At 42.6% G+C, this 20206-nt stretch overlaps 1 protein-coding gene across 7 annotated transcripts in view; it reads left to right on the top strand.

The window, feature by feature from the left end:
- Positions 1–20206, top strand: part of LOC140211471 (spermatogenesis-associated protein 9-like) — a 48534-nt gene that overhangs the window by 23503 nt on the left and 4825 nt on the right. For all 7 annotated transcript variants that reach the window (XR_011889468.1, XR_011889467.1, XM_072281192.1 and 4 more), the window contains 2 exons: positions 13318–13403; positions 18723–18941. Coding sequence is in view for 5 of the 7 variants with exons in the window: in XM_072281192.1 (XP_072137293.1) it covers positions 13318–13403; positions 18723–18941 (305 nt within the window). In the remaining 2 variants the exon portion in view is untranslated. The remainder of the gene's footprint in view (positions 1–13317; positions 13404–18722; positions 18942–20206) is intronic.

Below are 20206 nucleotides of genomic sequence, written 5' to 3' on the forward strand. Positions count from 1 at the left end.
TATTTAAGAAAGCTTATGGGGTGTTAGCTTTCATAAGTCAAGGGATAGAGTTTAAGAGTCGCGATGTAATGATGCAGCTCTATAAAACTCTGGTTAGGCCACACTTGGAGTATTGTGTCCAGTTCTGGTCACCTCACTATAAGAAGGATGTGGAAGCATTGGAAAGGGTACAGAGGAGATTTACCAGGATGCTGCCTGGTTTAGAAAGTATGCATTATTATCAGAGATTAAGGGAGCTAGGGCTTTACTCTTTGGAGAGAAGGAGGATGAGAGGAGACATGATAGAGGTGTACAAGATAATAAGAGGAATAGATAGAGTGGATAGCCAGTGCCTCTTCCCCAGCGCACCACTGCTCAATACAAGAGGACATGGCTTTAAGGCAAGGGGAGGGAAGTTCAAGGGGGATATTAGAGGAAGGTTTTTTACTCAGAGAGTGGCTGGTGCATGGAATGCACTGCCTGAGTCAGTGGTGGAGGCAGATACACTAGTGAAGTTTAAGAGACTACTGGACAGGTATATGGAGGAATCTAAGGTGGTGGCTTATATGGGAGGCAGGGTTTGAGGGTCGGCACAACATTGTGGGCTGAAGGGCCTGTACTGTGCTGTACTATTCTATGTTCTATGTAAAAGAGGTAGGGGCATGTCATTGCTAATCAGGGATAGTGTCACGGCTGCAGAAAAAGAGGAAGTCATGGAGGGATTGTCTACTGAGTCAGTGTGGGTGGAAGTCAGAAACAGGAAAGGGGCAATAACTCTACTGGGTGTTTTTATAGACCCCCCCCCCCCCCAATAATAACAGCGATATCAAGGAGCAGATAGGGAGGCAGATTCTGGAACAGTCCAATAATAATAGGGTTGTTGTGATGGGTGATTTAAACTTTCGTAATATTGACTGGCATCTCCTTAAGAGGAAGGGGTTTGGATGGGGTAGAGTTTGTTAGGTGTGTTCAGGAAGGTTTCCTGACACAATATGTAGATAAACCAACTAGAGGAGAGGCTATACTTGATCTGATATTGGGTAATGAACCTAGTAAGGTGTCAGATCTCTCGGTGGGAGAGCATTTTGGAGGTAGTGATCACAACTCTATCTCCTTTACCATAGTGCTGGAGAGGAATAGGAACAGACAATTTGGGAAAACATTTAATTGGGGTGGGGGGAAATATGATGCTATTAGGCGGGAATTTGGCATCATAAATTGGGAGCAGATGTTCTCAGGGAAATGCATGGCAGAAATGTGGCAAATGTTCAGGGAACATTTACAGAGTGTTCTGTATAGGTATGTTCCATTGAGGCAAGGAAAGGATGGTAGGGTAAAAGAACCATGGGGTACAAAGGATGTAGAAAATATAGTTAAGAAGAAAGGAAAAACTTATAAAATGTTCAAGAAACTAGGTACTGTTCGAGATCTAGAAAATTGCAAGTTTGCAAGGAATGAGCTTAAGAATGAAATTAGGAGAGCCAGAAGAGGCCATATGAAGGCCTTGGCGAATAGGATTAAGGAAAAACCCAAGGCATCCTACCAGTATTTGAAGAACAAGAGGATGAACTGTGTAAGAATAGGACCCATCAGGAGTGAGAGTGGAAACGTGTGCATGGAATCAGAGGAGGTAGAGGAGGTACTTAATGAATACTTTGCTTCAGTATTCACCAGTGTAAAGAACCTTGGCAACTGTGGGGATGACTTACAGCAGACTGAAACGCTTGAGTGTATAGACATTAAAAAAGAGGATGTTCTGGAGATTTTGAAAGGTATTAAATTAGATAAGTCACCAAGACTGGACGAGATACACCCCAGGCTACTGTGGGAAGTGAGGGAGGAGATTGCTGAGCCTCTGGTGATGATCTTTGCATCATCAGTAGGGACAGGAGAAGTACCGGAGGATTGGAGGGTTGCAAATGTTGTTCTCTTGTTGAAGAAAGGGAGTAAAGGTAACCCAGGAAATTATAGACCAGTGAGTCTGACTTCAGTGGTGGGCAAGTTGTTGGAGAAGATCCTGAGAGCAGGATTTATGAGCATTTGGAGAGACATAATCTGATTACGGATAGTCAGGCATTTGATAAGATTCCCCATGCAAGGCTCCTTCAGAATGTAAAGAGGCATGGGATCCAAGGAGACCTTGCTTTGTGGGTCCAGAATGGACTTGCCCACAGAAGGCAAAGGCTGGTTGTAGACGGGTCATATTCTGCATGGAGATCGGTGACCAGTGGTGTTCTGTAGGGGTCTGTTCTGGGACCCCTCCTCTTTGTGATTTTCATAAATGACCTGGATGAAGGAGTAGAAGAGTGGATTAGTAAGTTTGCTGATGACACAAAAGTTGGGAGTGTTGTGGATAGTCTAGAGTGTTGTCAGAGGTTACAGCGGGACATCAATAGGATGCAGAACTGGGCTGAGAAGTGGCAGATGGAGTTCGACCCAGATAAGTGTGAAGTGGTTCATTTTGGTCGGACAAATTTGAAGACAGAATATAATATTAATGGTAAAACTCTTGGCAGTGTGGAGGATCAGTGAGATGTTGTGTTCTGTGTCGACAGGACGCTCAAAGCTGCTGTGCAGGTTGACAGTGTTTTTAAGATGGCGTATGGTGTATTGGCCATCAACTGTGGGACTGAGTTTAAGAGCCGTGAGGTGATGTTACTGCTATATAAGACCTCAGTTAGACCCCAGTTGGAGAACTGTGTTCATTTCTGGTCACCTCATTACAGGAAGGATGTGGATGTTATAGAGAGTGCAGAGGAGATTTGCAAGGATGTTGCCTGGATTGGGCAGTGTCCTTGATGAGAATAGGTTGAGTGAACTTGTCCTTTTCTCCTTGGAGCGACAGAGGATAAGAGGTGACCTGATAGAGGTGTACAAGATGATGGAAGGCATTGATCTTGTGGATAGCCAGAGGCTTTTTCCCAGGGCTGAAGTGGCTAACATGAGGGGGCATAGTTTTAAGCTGCTTGGAAGTAGGTACAAGGGGGATGTCAGAGGTAAGTTTTCACACAGAGAGTGGTGGGTGTGTGGAATGCACTGCTGACCATAGTAGTGGAAGCGGATACAATAGGGTCTTTATGAGCCTCTTAGATAGGTACATAGAACCTAGAAAAATAGAGGGCAATGCAGTAGGGAAATTCTAGGCAGTTTCTAGAGTAGGATACATGGTCGGCATGACATTGTGGGCTGAAGGGCCTGTAATGCGCTGTAGATTTCTACGTTCAAATTTGTAACGATGATAGAAATCTATCCAACTATATTTGTATGGTTGTCAACTCATTGATTACATGAAAAATTAGTAAACACAAACTTTAAGTGCAAATAAATCAAATAATGAAATTGATCTATTACCTCTTACTTTACAGTTCAGTGCTTTGTAACGGTAAAAACAATATCAGGAAAGGTCAAATTTAAATATTCACATGAATTTGACAGATGTTGCCCGATATTACTAAACTAGTATTGTTAAGATAAATGATATGAAGTACTTTTGAATTTAGTCCTTTAACTGCAGAATAAATTTGTTCTCTATCAATTATTGCTGTTGTACCCTTCAGTTTTCAGCAGATTTTATCTGGTAATCCACCTGACTTAATGAAGGAAATAATAAATAATGGACTTTTTTGAAGAAGAAGAACCAACAATTCAACAGAACAGCACTAAAGTCAACCATTTGCTTGGAAAGGACATGAATCAAAAAGTGAAAAACGATGACTATGATAAAATTTCAGTTAATTGAGCTAAACGGAGTTATGCAATTTTCTCTTCTGCTATGTGAATTCCCTTTACATATGTCATAGTCATAGTCATAGTCATATGGAATACAGCTTGTGTCTCATTAGTGGAATTCACACACATTGTTGACGTGTCAGGTTATCAAAAGCAAATAAAGCAATGAATCATTGCACAGAACAGCACCAAGGGAATCCCATCACCACACAACATTCACCCTGGGAATACCGTCACCACACAACATTCACTGTGGAATCCCGTCACCACACAACATTCACACTGGGAATACCGTCACCACACTACATTCACCCTGGGAATACCGTCACCACACTACATTCACCCTGGGAATACCGTCACCACACAACATTCACCGTGGGAATACCGTCACCACACAACATTCACTGTGGAATCCCGTCACCACACAACATTCACCGTGGGAATACCGTCACCACACAACATTCACCGTGGGAATACCGTCACCACACAACATTCACTGTGGAATCCCGTCACCACACAACATTCACTGTGGAATCCCATCACCACACAACATTCACACTGGGAATCCCGTCACCACACAACATTCACCCTGGGAATACCGTCACCACACTACATTCACCCTGGGAATACCGTCACCACACAACATTCACACTGGGAATCCCGTCGCCACACAACATTCACCGTGGGAATACCGTCACCACACAACATTCACACTGGGAATACCGTCACCACACTACATTCACCCTGGGAATACCGTCACCACACAACAATCACTGTTAGAGCTCCTTGATACCTCATTACTGAATTTGGACACAGAATTTGAAACCATGACTGTCTTTTTGCATCCAGCTGTTTTTTTTTCATTTGCTTCATTCAGGATTGCCAGCCTGGGGTCCTCTGCCCCCTTGAATATGGTATTGGTCCATGATAGAAAAACATTTGGGAACCACTGACCTGAAATGTGCACTCATGTCCTAGAGCAGAATAATGGTTATTAGTGATTAAAACATGGGCTAAATGCTGCTGTACTTTTCTATTTGAATAGAATACTTTACTTTTTTATTCCACATTGACAAATTTCTCTTTTTAAGTCCTGCTTCACAGAACAGTATTATCATGAAAACAATACCTTTTCATCCATGTACAGCTAAAATGTTAAACTGAATGTGAGGTGCACAGTATTGTAGCGGTTAGCATAACACTATTATAGTGCCTGTGAGCCGGGGTTGATTCTGTCAGAAGTGTGTACATTCTCCTGTGAGCACATGGCCCTTCCTCCAGTTCCTCCCGTTTTCTCCCACAGTCTGAAAATGTACAGGTTTGCAGGTTAATTGGTCGCATTGGTGTAATTGGGCAGAGCAAGCTCAGTGAGTCAATTAAACAGTAAAATAAAAAGATAAATGGAGATGCTTCTTCATTCTATCTCAACATTCACTCCTGACCATATCTGGCATTCCCCCAAGGGGTGGGGAGAAAGGAGGAAAGAGAAAGAGAGAGACAGAGAAAGTATGAGAAGGAGGAGGAAGGGAGGAGAGGGAGAGGATGATGGAATCAAAACCCAACTAAGAACTCAGCTCAATATTTAGTTCAGAGGGTGTAGTAAATTGAAGCAAACCCAAGGAATTTTAACCAGTAAACATGCAACACTTTGAGTTGCTGTTATAACCATTTACACAGCTGTCCCTGCATCACAATGGACTGATATTATTACCTATGACTGCACTGAGGAGAGACTCAGCCACAAGCACAAGACTCCCTCAGACTGCATTGTAACTGTGTTTTAGTCTTTACCATTAAATACCCACTGACCATCTCACTGTGATAACGAGCTCATCTCCTGGGAAGGCCTGTCACTAGTATGTTTGCAAGACCAATAGGATGGCTTTGTGGTGAGCTTCTCTCTAAGTTTTCAGGGCATGGTAAGTCCAGAGAAAATGAATTTTTGTTAACAGGCACGAAATTGGATTAGATGCCTTCACTTTGCAATTTAGCTTCAAATCCAGCTCAGAATAACAGAATGAAATACCCATTTTCATGGGTACTACTTGAGAAGCATTTGATTGTCTCAGACTAGTGCTTGGTCAGTCTCATTCCAGTGCTTGGTTTACTCAGTTCAGTGTTCAGTCAGTCTCAGTCCAGTGCTTGGTAGCCTCAATCCAGTGTTCAGTCAGTCTCAGTCCAGTGCTTGGTAGCCTCAATCCAGTGTCCATCAGTCACAGTCCAGTGTTCAGTCAGTCTCAGTCCAGTGCTTGGTGGCCTCAATCCAGTGTTTGGTCAGTCTCAGTCCAGTGTTTAGTAGTTTCAGTCAATCTCATTCCAGTGTTTGGTCAGTCTCAGTCCAGTGTTTGGTCAGTCTCAGCCCAGTGTTCAGTCAATCTCATTCCAGTGTTTGGTCAGTCTCAGTCCAGTGTTTAGTAATTTCAGTCCAGTGTCCATCAGTCACAGTCCAGTGTTCAGTCAGTCTCAGTCCAGTGCTTGGTAGCCTCAATCCAGTGTTTGGTCAGTCTCAGTCCACTGTTTAGTAGTTTCAGTCCAGTGTTCAGTCAATCTCATTCCAGTGTTTGGTCAGTCTCAGTCCAGTATTTGGTCAGTCTCAGTCCAGTGTTTGGTCAGTCTCATTCCAGTGTTTGGTCAGTCTCAGTCCAGTGTTTAGTAGTTTCAGTCCCGTGTCCATCAGTCACAGTCCAGTGCCTGGCAATGTTCTTGATTATTCATGGTGTCAAAGATTTGGGGAAAGGCGGGAGAATGCTGTAAAAGGGAAAATAATTAGCCATGATGGAATAATGGAGAGACTCGATAGGCAGTCATGGTCCATGTTCGGTAGGCTCAGTTTAAGGTTTGGTAGTCTCAGTCCATTGTCAGGTCCTAAGATATAGGAGCAGAATTAGGCCATTCAGCCCATTGAGTGTCTCTGTCATTCCATCGTGGCTAATTTATTATTCCTCTCAATCGCATTCTCCTGCCTTTCCCCACAATCATTGAAACCATAAGTAATCAATAACTTGTGCCTTAATTATACCTAATGACTTGGCCTACTCAGCTATCTGTGACAATGAATTCCACAAATTCACCACCCTCTGGCGAAAGAAAATCCTTCTCATCTCTGTTCAAAATGGACATCCCTCAATACTAAGGCTGTGCCCTCTAGTCCAAGACTCACCCACTACAGGAAACATCCTCTTCACACCTTAACACTTTCATTCCTGGGATCAGGCTTGTGAACCTCCTCTGGACTTTTCCAATGCCAACAACATCTCTTCTTAGATAAGGGGCCCAAAACTACTCACAATACTCCAAGTGCAGTCTGACCAATGCCTTATAAAGCCTCAGCATTACATCCTTGCTTTTATATTCTAGTCCTCTCGCAATGAATGCTAACATTGAATTTGCCTTCCTCACCACCGACTCAACTTGCAAGTTCACTTTTAGGGAATCCTGCACAAGGAATCCCAAGTCATTTTTCACCTCTGATTTTTGGATTTTCTCCCCATTTAGAAAATAGTCTACACTTTTATTCCTTCTACCCAAGTGCATGACCATACACTTCCCTACACTAAAATCCACCTGCCAGTTCTTTGCTTATTCTCCCAACCTGTCCAAGACCTTATGCAGTCACCCTGCTTCCTCAACACTACTACCCTGCCACCTATCTTTGTACTGTCTGCAAATTTGACCACAAAGCCATCCATTCCTTCATCCAAATCATTGATGTATACATGGAACAGTCCCAACACTGACCCTTGTGGCACACCAACTATCTCTGGCAGCCAAACGTAAAAGGTTCTCTCTATTCCCACTCTTTGCCTCCTGCCAGTTGGACAATCTTCTATCCATGGTAGTATCTTTCCTACAATACCATGAGCTCTAATCTTGTTAAGCAGCCTCATGTGCAGCGCTTTGTCACCGCCTTCTGAAAGTCCAAGCACACTACATCCATTGTTTCCTTTGTCTATCCTGTTTGTTATTTCCTCAAAGAATTCTAACAAGTTTGTAAGGTTTTCTCCTTTAGAAAACCATGCTGACTTTGGCCTATTTCATCCTTAATGATAGAGTCCAACATCTTGCCAGTCTCTGAAGTTAGATTAATTGACCTATAATTTCCTTTCTTTGATCTCCGTCCCTTCTTGAAGAGTGGAGTGACATCTGCAATTTTCCAATCTGTTGGAACCATTCCAGTATCCAGTGATTCTTGAAAGATCATGACTAATATCTCCACAATCTCTTTCAGATCCCTGGGGTATAGACCACCTGGCCCAGGTGACTTATCTACCTTCAGACCTTCCAGTTTTCTGAGCACCTTTCGTGTAGTAACAGCAACTGCACTCACTTCTGCCTTCTGACACTCTTGAACTTCTGGCATAATGATAGTGTCTTCCACGGTGAAGCTTGACACAAAATTCTAATTAAGCTCTTCTGCCATTTCCCCATTCCCCCATTACTACCTCTTCAGCATTATAATTGCCAGCGGTCCAATATCCAATTTCGTATCTCTTTTATTCTTATGTATCTGAAAAAACTCTTGGTATCCTCTTTTATAGTACTGGCTAGCTTACCTTCATATTTCATCTTTTCTCTCTTTATGCTTTTTTAGTTGCCTTCTGTTGGTTTCTAAAAGCTTCCCAATCCTGGAACTTCCCACCAAATTTTGCAATATTATATGGCCTCTTGTTTGCTTTTATGCTGTCTTTGGCTTTGCTTGTCAGCCATTGTTGCCTCATCCTCCCTTCAGAATCCTTCTTCAGTTTTGGGATGTATCTTTCTTGTGCCTTCCGAATTTCCCTCAGCAACACCCACCATTGCTGCTCTACCGTCATCCCTGGTAGTGTCTGCTTCCAATCAACTTTGACCAGCTCCTCTCTCATGTCTCCACTCCACTTTTACTCATCTCTTTACTCTACTGTAATACATTCAATTTTAGCTTCTCTTTCTCAAACTGCAGGGTGAATCCTATCATATTATGATCACTGGCTCCGAAGGGTTCCTTAAGCTGACATGGACAACACCCAATCCAGAATTTCCATTCCCTTTGTAGGGTCATCCACAAGCTGTACTAAAAAGCTATCTTGTAGGCATTTCACAAATTCCGTCTCTTGTGATCCAGCACCAACCTGATTTTCCCAATCTATCTGCATATTGAAATCCCCCATGATCATCATGACATTGCCCTTTTAATATGACTTTTCTATTTCTTATTGTACTTTGTCGCCCACATTCTGGCTACTGTTCAGCACTGTATATAACTCCCACCAGGGTCTTTTTACCCCTGCAGTTTTCTTAGCTCTGTCCACAATGATTCAATAGGGTCCGATCACGTCACCTGTTTGTAAGGATTTGACTTAATCTTTTACCAACAGAACCACCCCATCCCCTCTGCCTACCTGCCTGGCCTTTTGCTACAATGTATATTCTTGGATGTTAAGCTCCCCACAGTGATCTTCTTTCAGCCACAACACAGTGATGACCACAACGTCATACCTGGCAATCTCAAACTGTTAGAGGATAGTCTATCTTATTCCATATACTTCCTCACAGTCTCGCTGCACACTGTAAATGAACAGCCCCGTCCCCTGCCCTATTACCCATCCTCCAACAAATAAACCTTCCCTAACAGCTCTAGTAAACCTGCCCGCAAGGATATTGGGCTCCCTCGGGTTCAGGTGTAACAGGTCAAACCTTCCCCAGAGAGATCCCAATGATCCAGAAATCGGAAACACTGCCCCGCACCAATTCCTCAGTCACAAATTCATCTGCCAAATCATCCTATTCTTGCCTCATTATCATGTGGCACAGGCGGCAATCCAGAGATTACTACCCTGGAGGTCCTGCTTTTCAGCTTTCTATCTTAAAACTCCCAATATTCTCTCTTCAGGACTTCCTCCCATCTCCTACCTATGTCATTGGTGCCAACATGTACAAGACCATAAGACCGTAAGACATAGGAGCAGAATCAGGCCATTCAGCCCATCGAGTCTGCTCCACCATTCCATCATGGCTGTTCCCAGATCTCACTCAACCCCACACACCTGCTTTCTCACCACATCCTTTGATGTCCTGACTGATCAGGAAACTATCAACTTCCACTTTAAAATATACCTATGGTCTTGGGCTGCACGGCTGTCTGTGGCAGAGCATTCCACAGATTCACTACTCTCTGCCAAAAAAAAATCCCTCCTTACCCCTGTTTTAAAAGGTCGTCCCTCAGTTTTGAGGCTGGGTCCTCTAATTCTGGATACCCCCACCATAGGAAACATCCTCTCTGCATCCACCTTATCTAGTCCTTTCAACATTATGTACCAAGGCTGCTCACACTCTTCTTTGTGAATGCCATGGACCAAATCTGAGACATTCCTGACCCTGGCACCTGGGAGGCAATATACCATCCAAGCGTCCCTATAGTGTCCACAGAATCTCGTCCCTATTCCTTTGAACTGTGGAATCTCCTCTCACTACTGCAGTCCTCTTCTCTCTTCTTCCTTTCTGAGCCACAGAGCCAGACTCAGTGCCAGGGACCCAGTCATGCGGCTTCGCCCCAGTAGGTCCCCCTCCCCTACCCAAAAGTACCAAACCGATATATTGTATTATTCAGGAAACAGCCAAAGGGTCTTATGGTCTTATGGTCAATGTTGTCCTGAGGTTGAGAACTTCCAGAAGGGTCATTATTCTGCTTTGAAAATTTTAATGTTTGATCAGATGAAACTGAAATTAAAAGCAATTCATCCTGCGATAGGTGTGAATTAACACCAATTGGTAAAGCAGCACTAGGCTAAAAAAAGCTGTCAACAGAGCTTTTAATTGTTATGTTCTTAACAATAGGAATGGTAAGATATCTGCTCCCAAACTATAAAATTAATCTTTCCATTATGCATTTTCACACAATTGAAGATAATTGGTAACTTATTCAGACCTGAAGGCAAAACCAAGTCACTATTACAATCTACATTTTAATGGCTTCATGAATCACTTTTATTTATTAAAGATTTTAGCTTGTTACTTTAAAATATAATAGATTAATCACCATCTGGAAATTGATTAGGTAGATTAGCAATTTGTAAACTAAATCTGACAAATTGATTTTTAAGTCTTTGCGCAGAAATACAAAGTGGACAATTTATCAACAATGCACACTAATTGAATCTTTGACATGTCACTCTCTGTTCTGATGTTGTTAGAAGATTGAACATAGACAAGTTCACAAACAAGTTCTTCACACAGTAATGTCTGCCCAAATGTGACGCTGAATTAAAATGAATTTCTTCAACAGGCACAAAATTCAAATCTGTCCATCCCTGCACAATCTTGTTTCTAACTACCTCATTAACATCTCTATTGTATCTGCTTCCACCACTTGTCCAAGCACCCACCAATTTGTAAAAAACTTGCCCATTTCATCTCCTTTAAACCTTACCCCTCTCACCTTACAGCATGTCCTCTGATACTTGACATTTCTACACTGGGAAAAGACTCTCACCTATCTTTGCCTTTTCTGTCACTCTGTGACTCTATGACTCCAGTACTGCCGAAGGGTCTCAGCCCGAAATGTCAACTGTACTCTTTTCCTAGACACTGAGTTCCTCCAGCATTTTGTGTGTGTTGCTCAGATTTCCAGAATTAGGCCATTCAGCCCATTGAGTCTGCTCTGCCTTTCCATCACAGCTGATCACAGATCCCACTCAATCTCATACACCTGCCTTCTCGTCATATTCTTTGATGCCCTGAACTATCAGGAATTGATCAACTTTCACCTTAAATATACCCACAGACTTGGCCTCCACCGCAGTCTGTGGTAGAGTATTCCACAGATTCACCACTCTCTGGCTAAGAAAATTCCTCCTTACTTCTGTTCTAAAAGGTCACTCCTCAATTTTGAGGCTGTGCCCTCTAGCTCTGAATACCCCCATCATAGGAAACATCCTCTGCACATCCACCCTATCTAGTCCTTTCAACATTCCGTAGGATTCAAAGAGATCCCTCGCATTCTTCTAAATTCCAGTGAGTACAGGCACAAAGCTGCCAAACGCTCTTCATATTTTAACCCCTTCATTCCTGGGATCATCCTCATGAACCTCTTCTGGACTTTCTCCATGACAATACATCCTTTCTGAGATACAGGGCCCTAAACTGTTGACAATACTCCACGTGTGGCCTGACTTTTGTTTTATAAAGCCTCAGCGTTATCTTCTTGCTTTTATATTTTACTCCCCTTCAAATAAATGCCAACATTGCAACTGCCCTCTTTATCACAGACTCAATCTGTAAATTAACCTTCTGGGGTCTTGCATGAGGACTTATAAGTCCTTCTGCACCTCTGATGTTTGAAACTTCTCCCCATTTAGACAATAGTCTGCACTATTGTTCCCTTTACCAAAATGCATTATCATACATTTCCTAAAACTGTATCCATCTGCCATGTTTTTGCCCATTCTTCCAATTTGTGTAAGTCCTGCTGCAATTGCATTGCTTCCTCAATACTACCTATCCCTCCACCTATCTGCGTATCATCCTCAAGCTTTGCCACAAAGCCATCAATTACATTATCCAACTCATTGACAAACAATGTAAAAGTAGCCACTACTCGAGGAACACCACTAGTCACCGGCAGCCAACCAGAAAAGGCCCCTTTTGTTTCCACTCACTTTCTCCTGCCTGTTAGTCATTCCGCTATCCATGCCAGTATCTTTCCTGTAACACCACAGAATTTTATCTACTTAAGCAGCCTCATGTGTGGCAACTTATCAAATGCCTTCTGAAAATCCAAGTAAATGACATCCACTGCCTCTCCTTTGTCCACCCTGCTTGTTTTTCCTCGAAGACTCTAACAGCTTTGTAGGCAAGATTTCCCTTTACTGAAACCATGCTGTTAATCTAGGATTCTAATCTTTCTTTGTCTTTTCTATGATTTTAGCCTCACTTTGCCTTTTCTGTGACTCTAGCACTCCACCCGATCTATGTCTTTTTGGTCTGTGGCTTGTTGTTGAGCAAACACTCAGGGGCCGCTTTATTAGGTACAGGTATATCTGTGGCCTTCTGCTGCTATTTCCCATCCACTTCAAGGATCAACACGTTGTATGTTCAGGGGTGTTTTCCTGCACACATCTGTCATCTTGAACCAGTCTGGACATTCTCCTCTGATCTCTCTCATTAACAAAGAACTGCAGCTCATTAGATATTATTTTATCTTTCACACCAAGCTCTGTAGACTCTAGAGAATTGTGTGTGAAAATCCCAGGAAATCAGCAGTTTTGGAGATACTCAAACCACCCTGTCTGGCACCAACAATCATTGTATGGTCAAAGTCATTTAGATCACATTTCTTCCCCATTCTGATGTTTGGTCTGAACAACAACTGAACCGCTTGACCATGCCTGCACACTTTTATGCGTTGAGTTGCTGCCGGGTGATTGGCTGATATGATACTTGCATTAACGAGCAGGTGTACAGCTCTACTTAACAAAGTGGCCACTGAATATAATTCACTTCTGACACATTTATCCACATTCTACTTTGATTGTGACTGAAAGGTGTGTTTCAAATTTCAGTACCTTATATTTTGATGTGATAATTAACTTGTTTGAGAAAGCTCTTTTCTGTGATGCAATGCTTCTCTTGCAGCTTCGGTCATTCAAAGGGCGGCACTGGTCATCGTAGAGGAGGCCAAGGACGAGTTTCCAAACCTGGCATCATTGGTACAGTCCCAGGTATGCTTGTGAAGAATAAACAACTGGACTTCTGTTGAAATAGTCTGTAAGTGACGGGAACATAAACCATACTTCAACTGATGTGCTCACTCCCAAAGCACATTCCTGGCAACATATTGAAAATGGAAGAGTACAGCACACCCATGGAATGTGCTCCAGGTTCTTCCCACAGTCCAAAGACGTTCCAGTTAGTAGTCATTGCAAATTGTCCTATCATTAGGCTAGGGTTAAATCGGGGGTTGTCAGGGTTTGCTGGATGGTGTGTCTCGAAGGGCTGGAAGGGCCTATTCCACACAGTACCACTAAATAACTGTTCGATTTTCACAGGATCTTTGATAAGGTGCCACATGGTGAGCTGGACTAGGTTAGATCCAATGAGACCCAGGCTAACCTAATCAATTGTACACAAGATGAGTTTGGTGGTAGTAGAGATTTTTTTTCAGTTTGACGTGGTGTGCCACGGGGATTGGTGCCTGATTCTCTGTTGTTTGGCTTTTTACAATATATCAACAACCTGGATGAGAATGTAGGTGACATCATTCATAACCATATAACCATATAACAATTACAGCACAGAAACAGGCCATCTCGGCCCTTCTAGTCCATGCCGAACTCCTACTCTCACTTAGTCCCACCGACCTGCACTCGGTCCATAACCCTCCATTCCTTTCCTGTCCATATATCTATCCAATTTAACTTTAAACGACAACATCGAACCTGCCTCAACCACTTCTGCTGGAAGCTCGTTCCACACAACCACCACTCTCTGAGTAAAGAAGTTCCCCCTCATGTTACCCCTGAACTTTTGCCCTTTAACTCTCAACTCACGTCCTCTTGTTTGAATTTCCCTCACTCTCAATGGAAAAAGCCTATCCACGTCAACTCTGTCAATCCCCCTCATAATTTTAAACACCTCTATCAAGTTCCCTCTCAACCTTCTACGCTCCAAAGAATAAAGACCTAACTTGTTCAACCTTTCTCTGTAACTTAGGAGATTTCCTATAATTCGGTGACCAGAACTGTACGCAATACTCCAAGTCCGGCCTTACCAATGCCTTGTACAATTTCAACATTACATCCCAACTCCTATACACAATGCTCTGATTAATAAAGGCTAGCGTACCAAAAGCTTTCTTCACCACCCTATCCACATGAGATTCCACCTTCAGGGAACTATGCACCATTATTCCTAGATCCCTCTGTTCTACAGCATTCTTCAATGCCCTACCATTTACCATGTATGTCCGATTTTGATTAGTCCTACCAAAATGTAGCACCTCACATTTTTCATCATTAAACTCCATCTGCCATCTTTCAGCCCACTCTTCTAACTGTCCTAAATCTCTCTGCAAGCTTTGAGAGCTTACTTCATTATCCACAACGCCACCTATCTTAGTATCATCTGCATACTTACTAATCCAATTTACCACCCCATCATCCAGATCATTAATATATATGACAAACAACATTGGACCCAGTACAAATCCCTGAGGCACACTGCTACACACCGTCCTCCAATCTGACACACAGTTATCCACCACTACTCTTTGGCGTCTCCCATCCAGCCACTGCTGAATCCATTTTACTACTTTGATATTAATGCCTAAAGATTGAACCTTCTTAACTAACCTGCCGTGTGGAACCTTGTCAAAGGCCTTACTGAAGTTTATGAATGATACCAATGTTGGTGATATTGTGGACAGTGGAAAAGTGTGTCTAAGGTTACCAGAGAACCAACCTGCACAAGCTGAAAAATTGGGCAAAGAACTGGCAGATGGAATTTAACTCAAATAAATGTCCAGCAATTCATATTGTGAATTTACTGTAATCCAAGGCAGGACATATACAGTGAATGGCAGAACCATGGAGAATGTTATAGAACAGAGAAACAAGTCCATAGTTCCCTGAAAGTGGCAACACAGTTAGACAGGGTAGTGAAGAAGTCATCTGAAAAACTTGCTTTCAATAACCAGGGCAGAAATACAAGATATTGGCGAGAATGCACTTGAAGTATCGTCCGTGGTCCTGGTGCCATATATAGAAAGGATGGATTAAGCTCAAGAGAGTGTAGAAACGACTCACAAGGATATTGCTGGGTCTGGAAGGATTGTCTACCATCCATGCCATGCTCTCTTCTCACCGCTGCCGTCGGTAGAAGGTACATGAGCGTCAGGACCCATGCCACCAGGTTCACATGACTTCACTTGCCCATCGTCAAAATGTTCCCACAACTAATGGCCTCACTTTCAAGGACTCTTGATCTCATGTTCCTGTAGATTTATTTATTATTATTGTATTTTTATATTTTCTCAGCTCAAGCTGGTAAAAATCTGAGGTATGGGTGTAACCAAGCACACTCATATTTTAATTGCTAGGAAGCGTCCAGCTATTCCAGTGGTGTTTAGTATAGTGGCTTTCTGGAGATTTACATAGATATCGCTGTGTAGGCCTAATTGTTTTTACCATCCAGCTCTCTTTGGCAGATTTTCTTAAACCTTGAAATTAATTCTGTCATAAGTTTTCCCTTTATCACAGTAGGATCTATTTTCTTTGCTTGTTGATATCCCAGATACTTACATGTTTCATATTCACCCATCGGTTGTGTTGTATCCTGCTGCTCTGTTTTATATTCTACTAGCTCTATTGCACCTTCCTTTATGTCTAAGTTCTGCATTTACCTAGTCCAATGTTCATGTTTATATCTTGCGAAAATAGCTCTGCTATTTGAATTAATTGCTTTACCTTTACTGACGAAGGAGTGTATAATTTCAAATCGTCCATGCATAGAAGGTATGTCAAGGTAACATTTGTTTTTTCCTGATTTGATAACCTATTTTCATCTGATTCAGTAAATTAGAGAGCCCTGGAGAATGCCTTGGTTTATTTTGAAATGGTGGTTGTTCTTTTTTGTTTGTTAAGAGATAGAGTGATTTTAGTATGCCAATGCACCATCAAATGATTGGGTGCAGGTTGTATATATTAAGAACTTCTATGAATCATGAGTTCATAGAATGCTTTTGGTAGTCAATATAACAACATGAAAAATGTCTGCCTTCCTGTCGGACTTGGTTTCAAATTGCGATATCTATTATCAGTTGTTCTTTACATCCTTTCATACTCTTACAGTATCCTTTCTGCTCTTCTCTAAGTACATTGTGGTTATCTAAGTGAGTGGTGGTTAGTGCAAGGTGCACGATGTTACTATTTCATATATAGTTTTGTAATCAAGTAATGGGAAGATAATTTGATGGGTCATTTGTGATTTCTCCTTTAGGTAAGCGGTGTGATGTTTCATTGATTCTATTGAGTAGATTTCTTTGCTTTGGATAAAATGATTACTGAATCACAAGAGATTCGGCAAAGGCTGGAAATTTTGAGCAACACACACACAATGCTGGAGGAACTCAGCAGGTCAGGCAGCGTCTACAGAGATGAATAAACAGTCAATGTTTTGGGCCGAGACCCTTCTTCAGAACTCAGATTCATCGAGGGCCTTCACCTGAAACGTGACTGCTTATTCCTCTCAATAGACGCTGCCTGACCTGCTGAGTTCCTCCAGCAGCTCTGGATTTCTGGCATCTGCGGAATCTCTTCTGTTGATGGAAGATTAATTTAACTGGAAGGTGATGGTGTGGATTTGGTGGCCCAACGGTCTGTTTCTATGCAGTACGTCTCTATGATGCTCTGATAAATAAGGAATCACGCTCAGATTTATTTAATTTCCTTCACATTTCCCAAGAAAATATAAACTAACAAAGTAAAATATACTGGATGCAAGTTATGTACCACCGATGGACATTTTAAAGCTTGTCCATTTGAGATCCCAGTGGATTTATTGTCCTAACTGTGGTCTTTAGGTCTGAGCCTGCTAGAAAATGCAGACAGACCTTGGCTAAATTGAGCAGTTTTGGGGGCACTGTAGGTCAGTCCATGCTTGGAATCTCGTATTTCAAGTCAGGTCACCATGACTGTCATTTTCAGCAGTATGTTGGGCTACAGTTATGAGAAAAGTTTGCTGTCAACAGCATCACAGCCACATTAATTCAGATGAAAGACAGAACATCAATGATACACACATTAAACAACAATTAAAGACATTTGGAATGATAATTTTAATGGAAAATTATATCAGGATGATTCTTTGTGTATTTCTCTGCCTGTTGTCTTAGCATGAAATCCTGGGAAATTCGACCTATTATATTAGCAAGGAATCCTGGGAAACTCTGTCTATTACCTCAGCAAGGATTCCTGGTGAATGGCAAATCCTGGACACAAATGGTTAACAGCCTTTGTTCAGTGAAGATCAGATACTCTCAGTGCAAATACTGCATGAGCTCCTCTGGTATGACCAGGTCTCTGGAACTGATTCAGAAAGGGCGGAGAGGGAGAAGAGGGATGCAGTAATGGTAGGAGATTCCATAATTAGAGGAGCAGAAAGCAGATTCGGTGACTGTAACAGAGACACCTGCATGTTATCTCTCAGGTGCCAGGGTAGGGACGTCTCAGAGCAGGTCCATGGCATTCTGCAGGGGGGTGGTGAGCAGCCAGAAGTTTTGGTACACATCGGTGCTAATGACGTAGGTGGAAAGAGTGAGAAGATCCCGAAGAGAGATTTTAGGGAGATCGATAGAAAACTGAAACGTAAGGTAGTAATCTGTGAATTGCTGCCTGAGCCACATGGCAGTAAGGGATGATTTGGCAGATCGATGCGTGGCTGAAGAATCAGTGTAGGGGACTGAGTTTCAGTTTCTAAATTATTGGGATCTCCTCTGGGGAAAGTATGAGAGTTACATCTGACAAGGGGCATCAATAACCTTGCGGGCAGGTTTGCCGGGGTTGTTGGGAGGGGTTTGGGAACCGGAGTGATGGGGCAGTTGGTGTACAAGTAGGTGCAGTGTGTAGTGAGACTGTGAGGAAGGACAGGCAGATGATGGGGCAGAACTGTAGTCAGTGGGATGAGTTGAAGTGTTACTGGGGGCCAAGATCAAAAAGCGTGATGCAAGCAGGGCTGAAGGTGTTATGTCCGAATGCGCACAGTTAGTGGAATAAGGTATACGATCTTGTAGTGCAGTTAGAGATTGGTAGGTATCATGGTGTGGGCATCTCTGAGTCATGGCTGAAAGAAGGCGACAGCTGGGAGCCTAATGTCCCAGGATACGCATTGTATCGACAGGATAAGCAGGATAGGCAGGAAGGCAGAGGGAGTGGGGAGGCTCTGTTGGTCTCGATGTGACACTGTCTGATCTATTTGACCATTTGTTCATGCACTGCCTGATCAATTTGCTCTGTCCATAACTGACCACTATCATTTCACCACAGAAAAGGGACCCAGTGTTAAAACGATCAAGAAGCGTAATATCTAAAGTCATGAGTGTGCACGATGATGGGGAGCTTGCTAATGGAATGACCAATATCTTCAAGTTCAGCAGATCAGCACCTCAACTTCTACAGATACAAATCCTTCCGAAAGTGGCGAATTGGCATCTCAGCTCCCAGCAAATGATGGTAGCCCAGGCACCAGTTCAAACCTGTCTCCCGGTAGGGTATTTCATATTGTGTGCGATTTGTTATTGTGAGCTCACTGTTTGTTGGGATACTTCTCATTTAAGTCAAAGCAACTGTCATTAGAACTACCAATCGATGGAGAGGCAACCTCAACCTTTAATTGACAAAAATCCTTGCACAGGATTTTAAAATCAATCATTAATTACACCCCCATTATACTGTTGACTCTTAGTGGAAGATATCAGAATTGCAATTTAATTATAACTGAACACAATTCTTGTTTTAATTGGAAGAGTACACCACAGTACAGGACCTCCAACCACTATATTTTCTTTCAAATGCTTAGCAGTTTGGGCCCTGCAAAGGATACACAATGGCTTCATGGTATAGAGATAGGTTAAATGAATAAGCAGGGATAAAGCAGGTGGATATTAATGTGGCAAGTAGAACACTATTTCAAATGGTGAGTAATTGGTAGGTGTTGGTGTTCAGAGGAATCTGAGTGTAAAGGGAATACGCTGCAGGAGTCAGCCCAGTTACGACATCATCTCCAGTTTCCTGCCACCCCACAGCAACCTTTCAGCCCTTGCTACCTCCACCTTTAACTTGGAATGGTACAAAAGAGCTGCCCAAGAAACACAGGGCGCGGGTGTGTAGAGTTCCATCTCAGTGTCCTCTGGAAGGAATTCCTGTTTGTCGTCCCTGGAAGGAGTTTCTGTTTGTCCTCTCTACAAGGAGTTTCTGTTTGTCGTCCCCATAGAATGTGTGGATCTCCTCTGGGTGTTCTGGTTTCCTCCCACAGTTCAAACACATGCTGGATTGTAGGTTAACTGGTCATTGTAAATTGTGCTGTGATTAGACTAGAGTTAAACTGGGGATTGTTGGAGTTACTGCGGCAGGGTGGCGAAAAGGGCCAGAAGGGCTTATTCTATGCTGCATCTCTAAATAAAATAAATACTCAGAGTTCAAAGTAAATTTATTATCAAAGTACACGTGTGTTACCATATACAACCCTGAGATTCATTTTCCTGATACTGGGTTATACTACCCTGACACTGGGATTTCTACATGAGATATCCAACACTGACACTGGGATTTCTACGTGAGATATCCGACACTGACACTGGGATTTCTACGTGAGATATCCGACACTGACACTGGGATTTCTACGTGAGATATCCGACACTGACACTGGGATTTCTACGTGAGATATCCGACACTGACACTGAGAGTTATACACAAGATATCAAACACTGACACTGGGATTTCTACGTGAGATATCCAACACTGATACTGGG

The sequence above is a fragment of the Mobula birostris genome, chromosome 17 (genome assembly GCF_030028105.1).
Source record: "Mobula birostris isolate sMobBir1 chromosome 17, sMobBir1.hap1, whole genome shotgun sequence".
NCBI classification, from domain to species: domain Eukaryota; kingdom Metazoa; phylum Chordata; class Chondrichthyes; order Myliobatiformes; family Myliobatidae; genus Mobula; species Mobula birostris.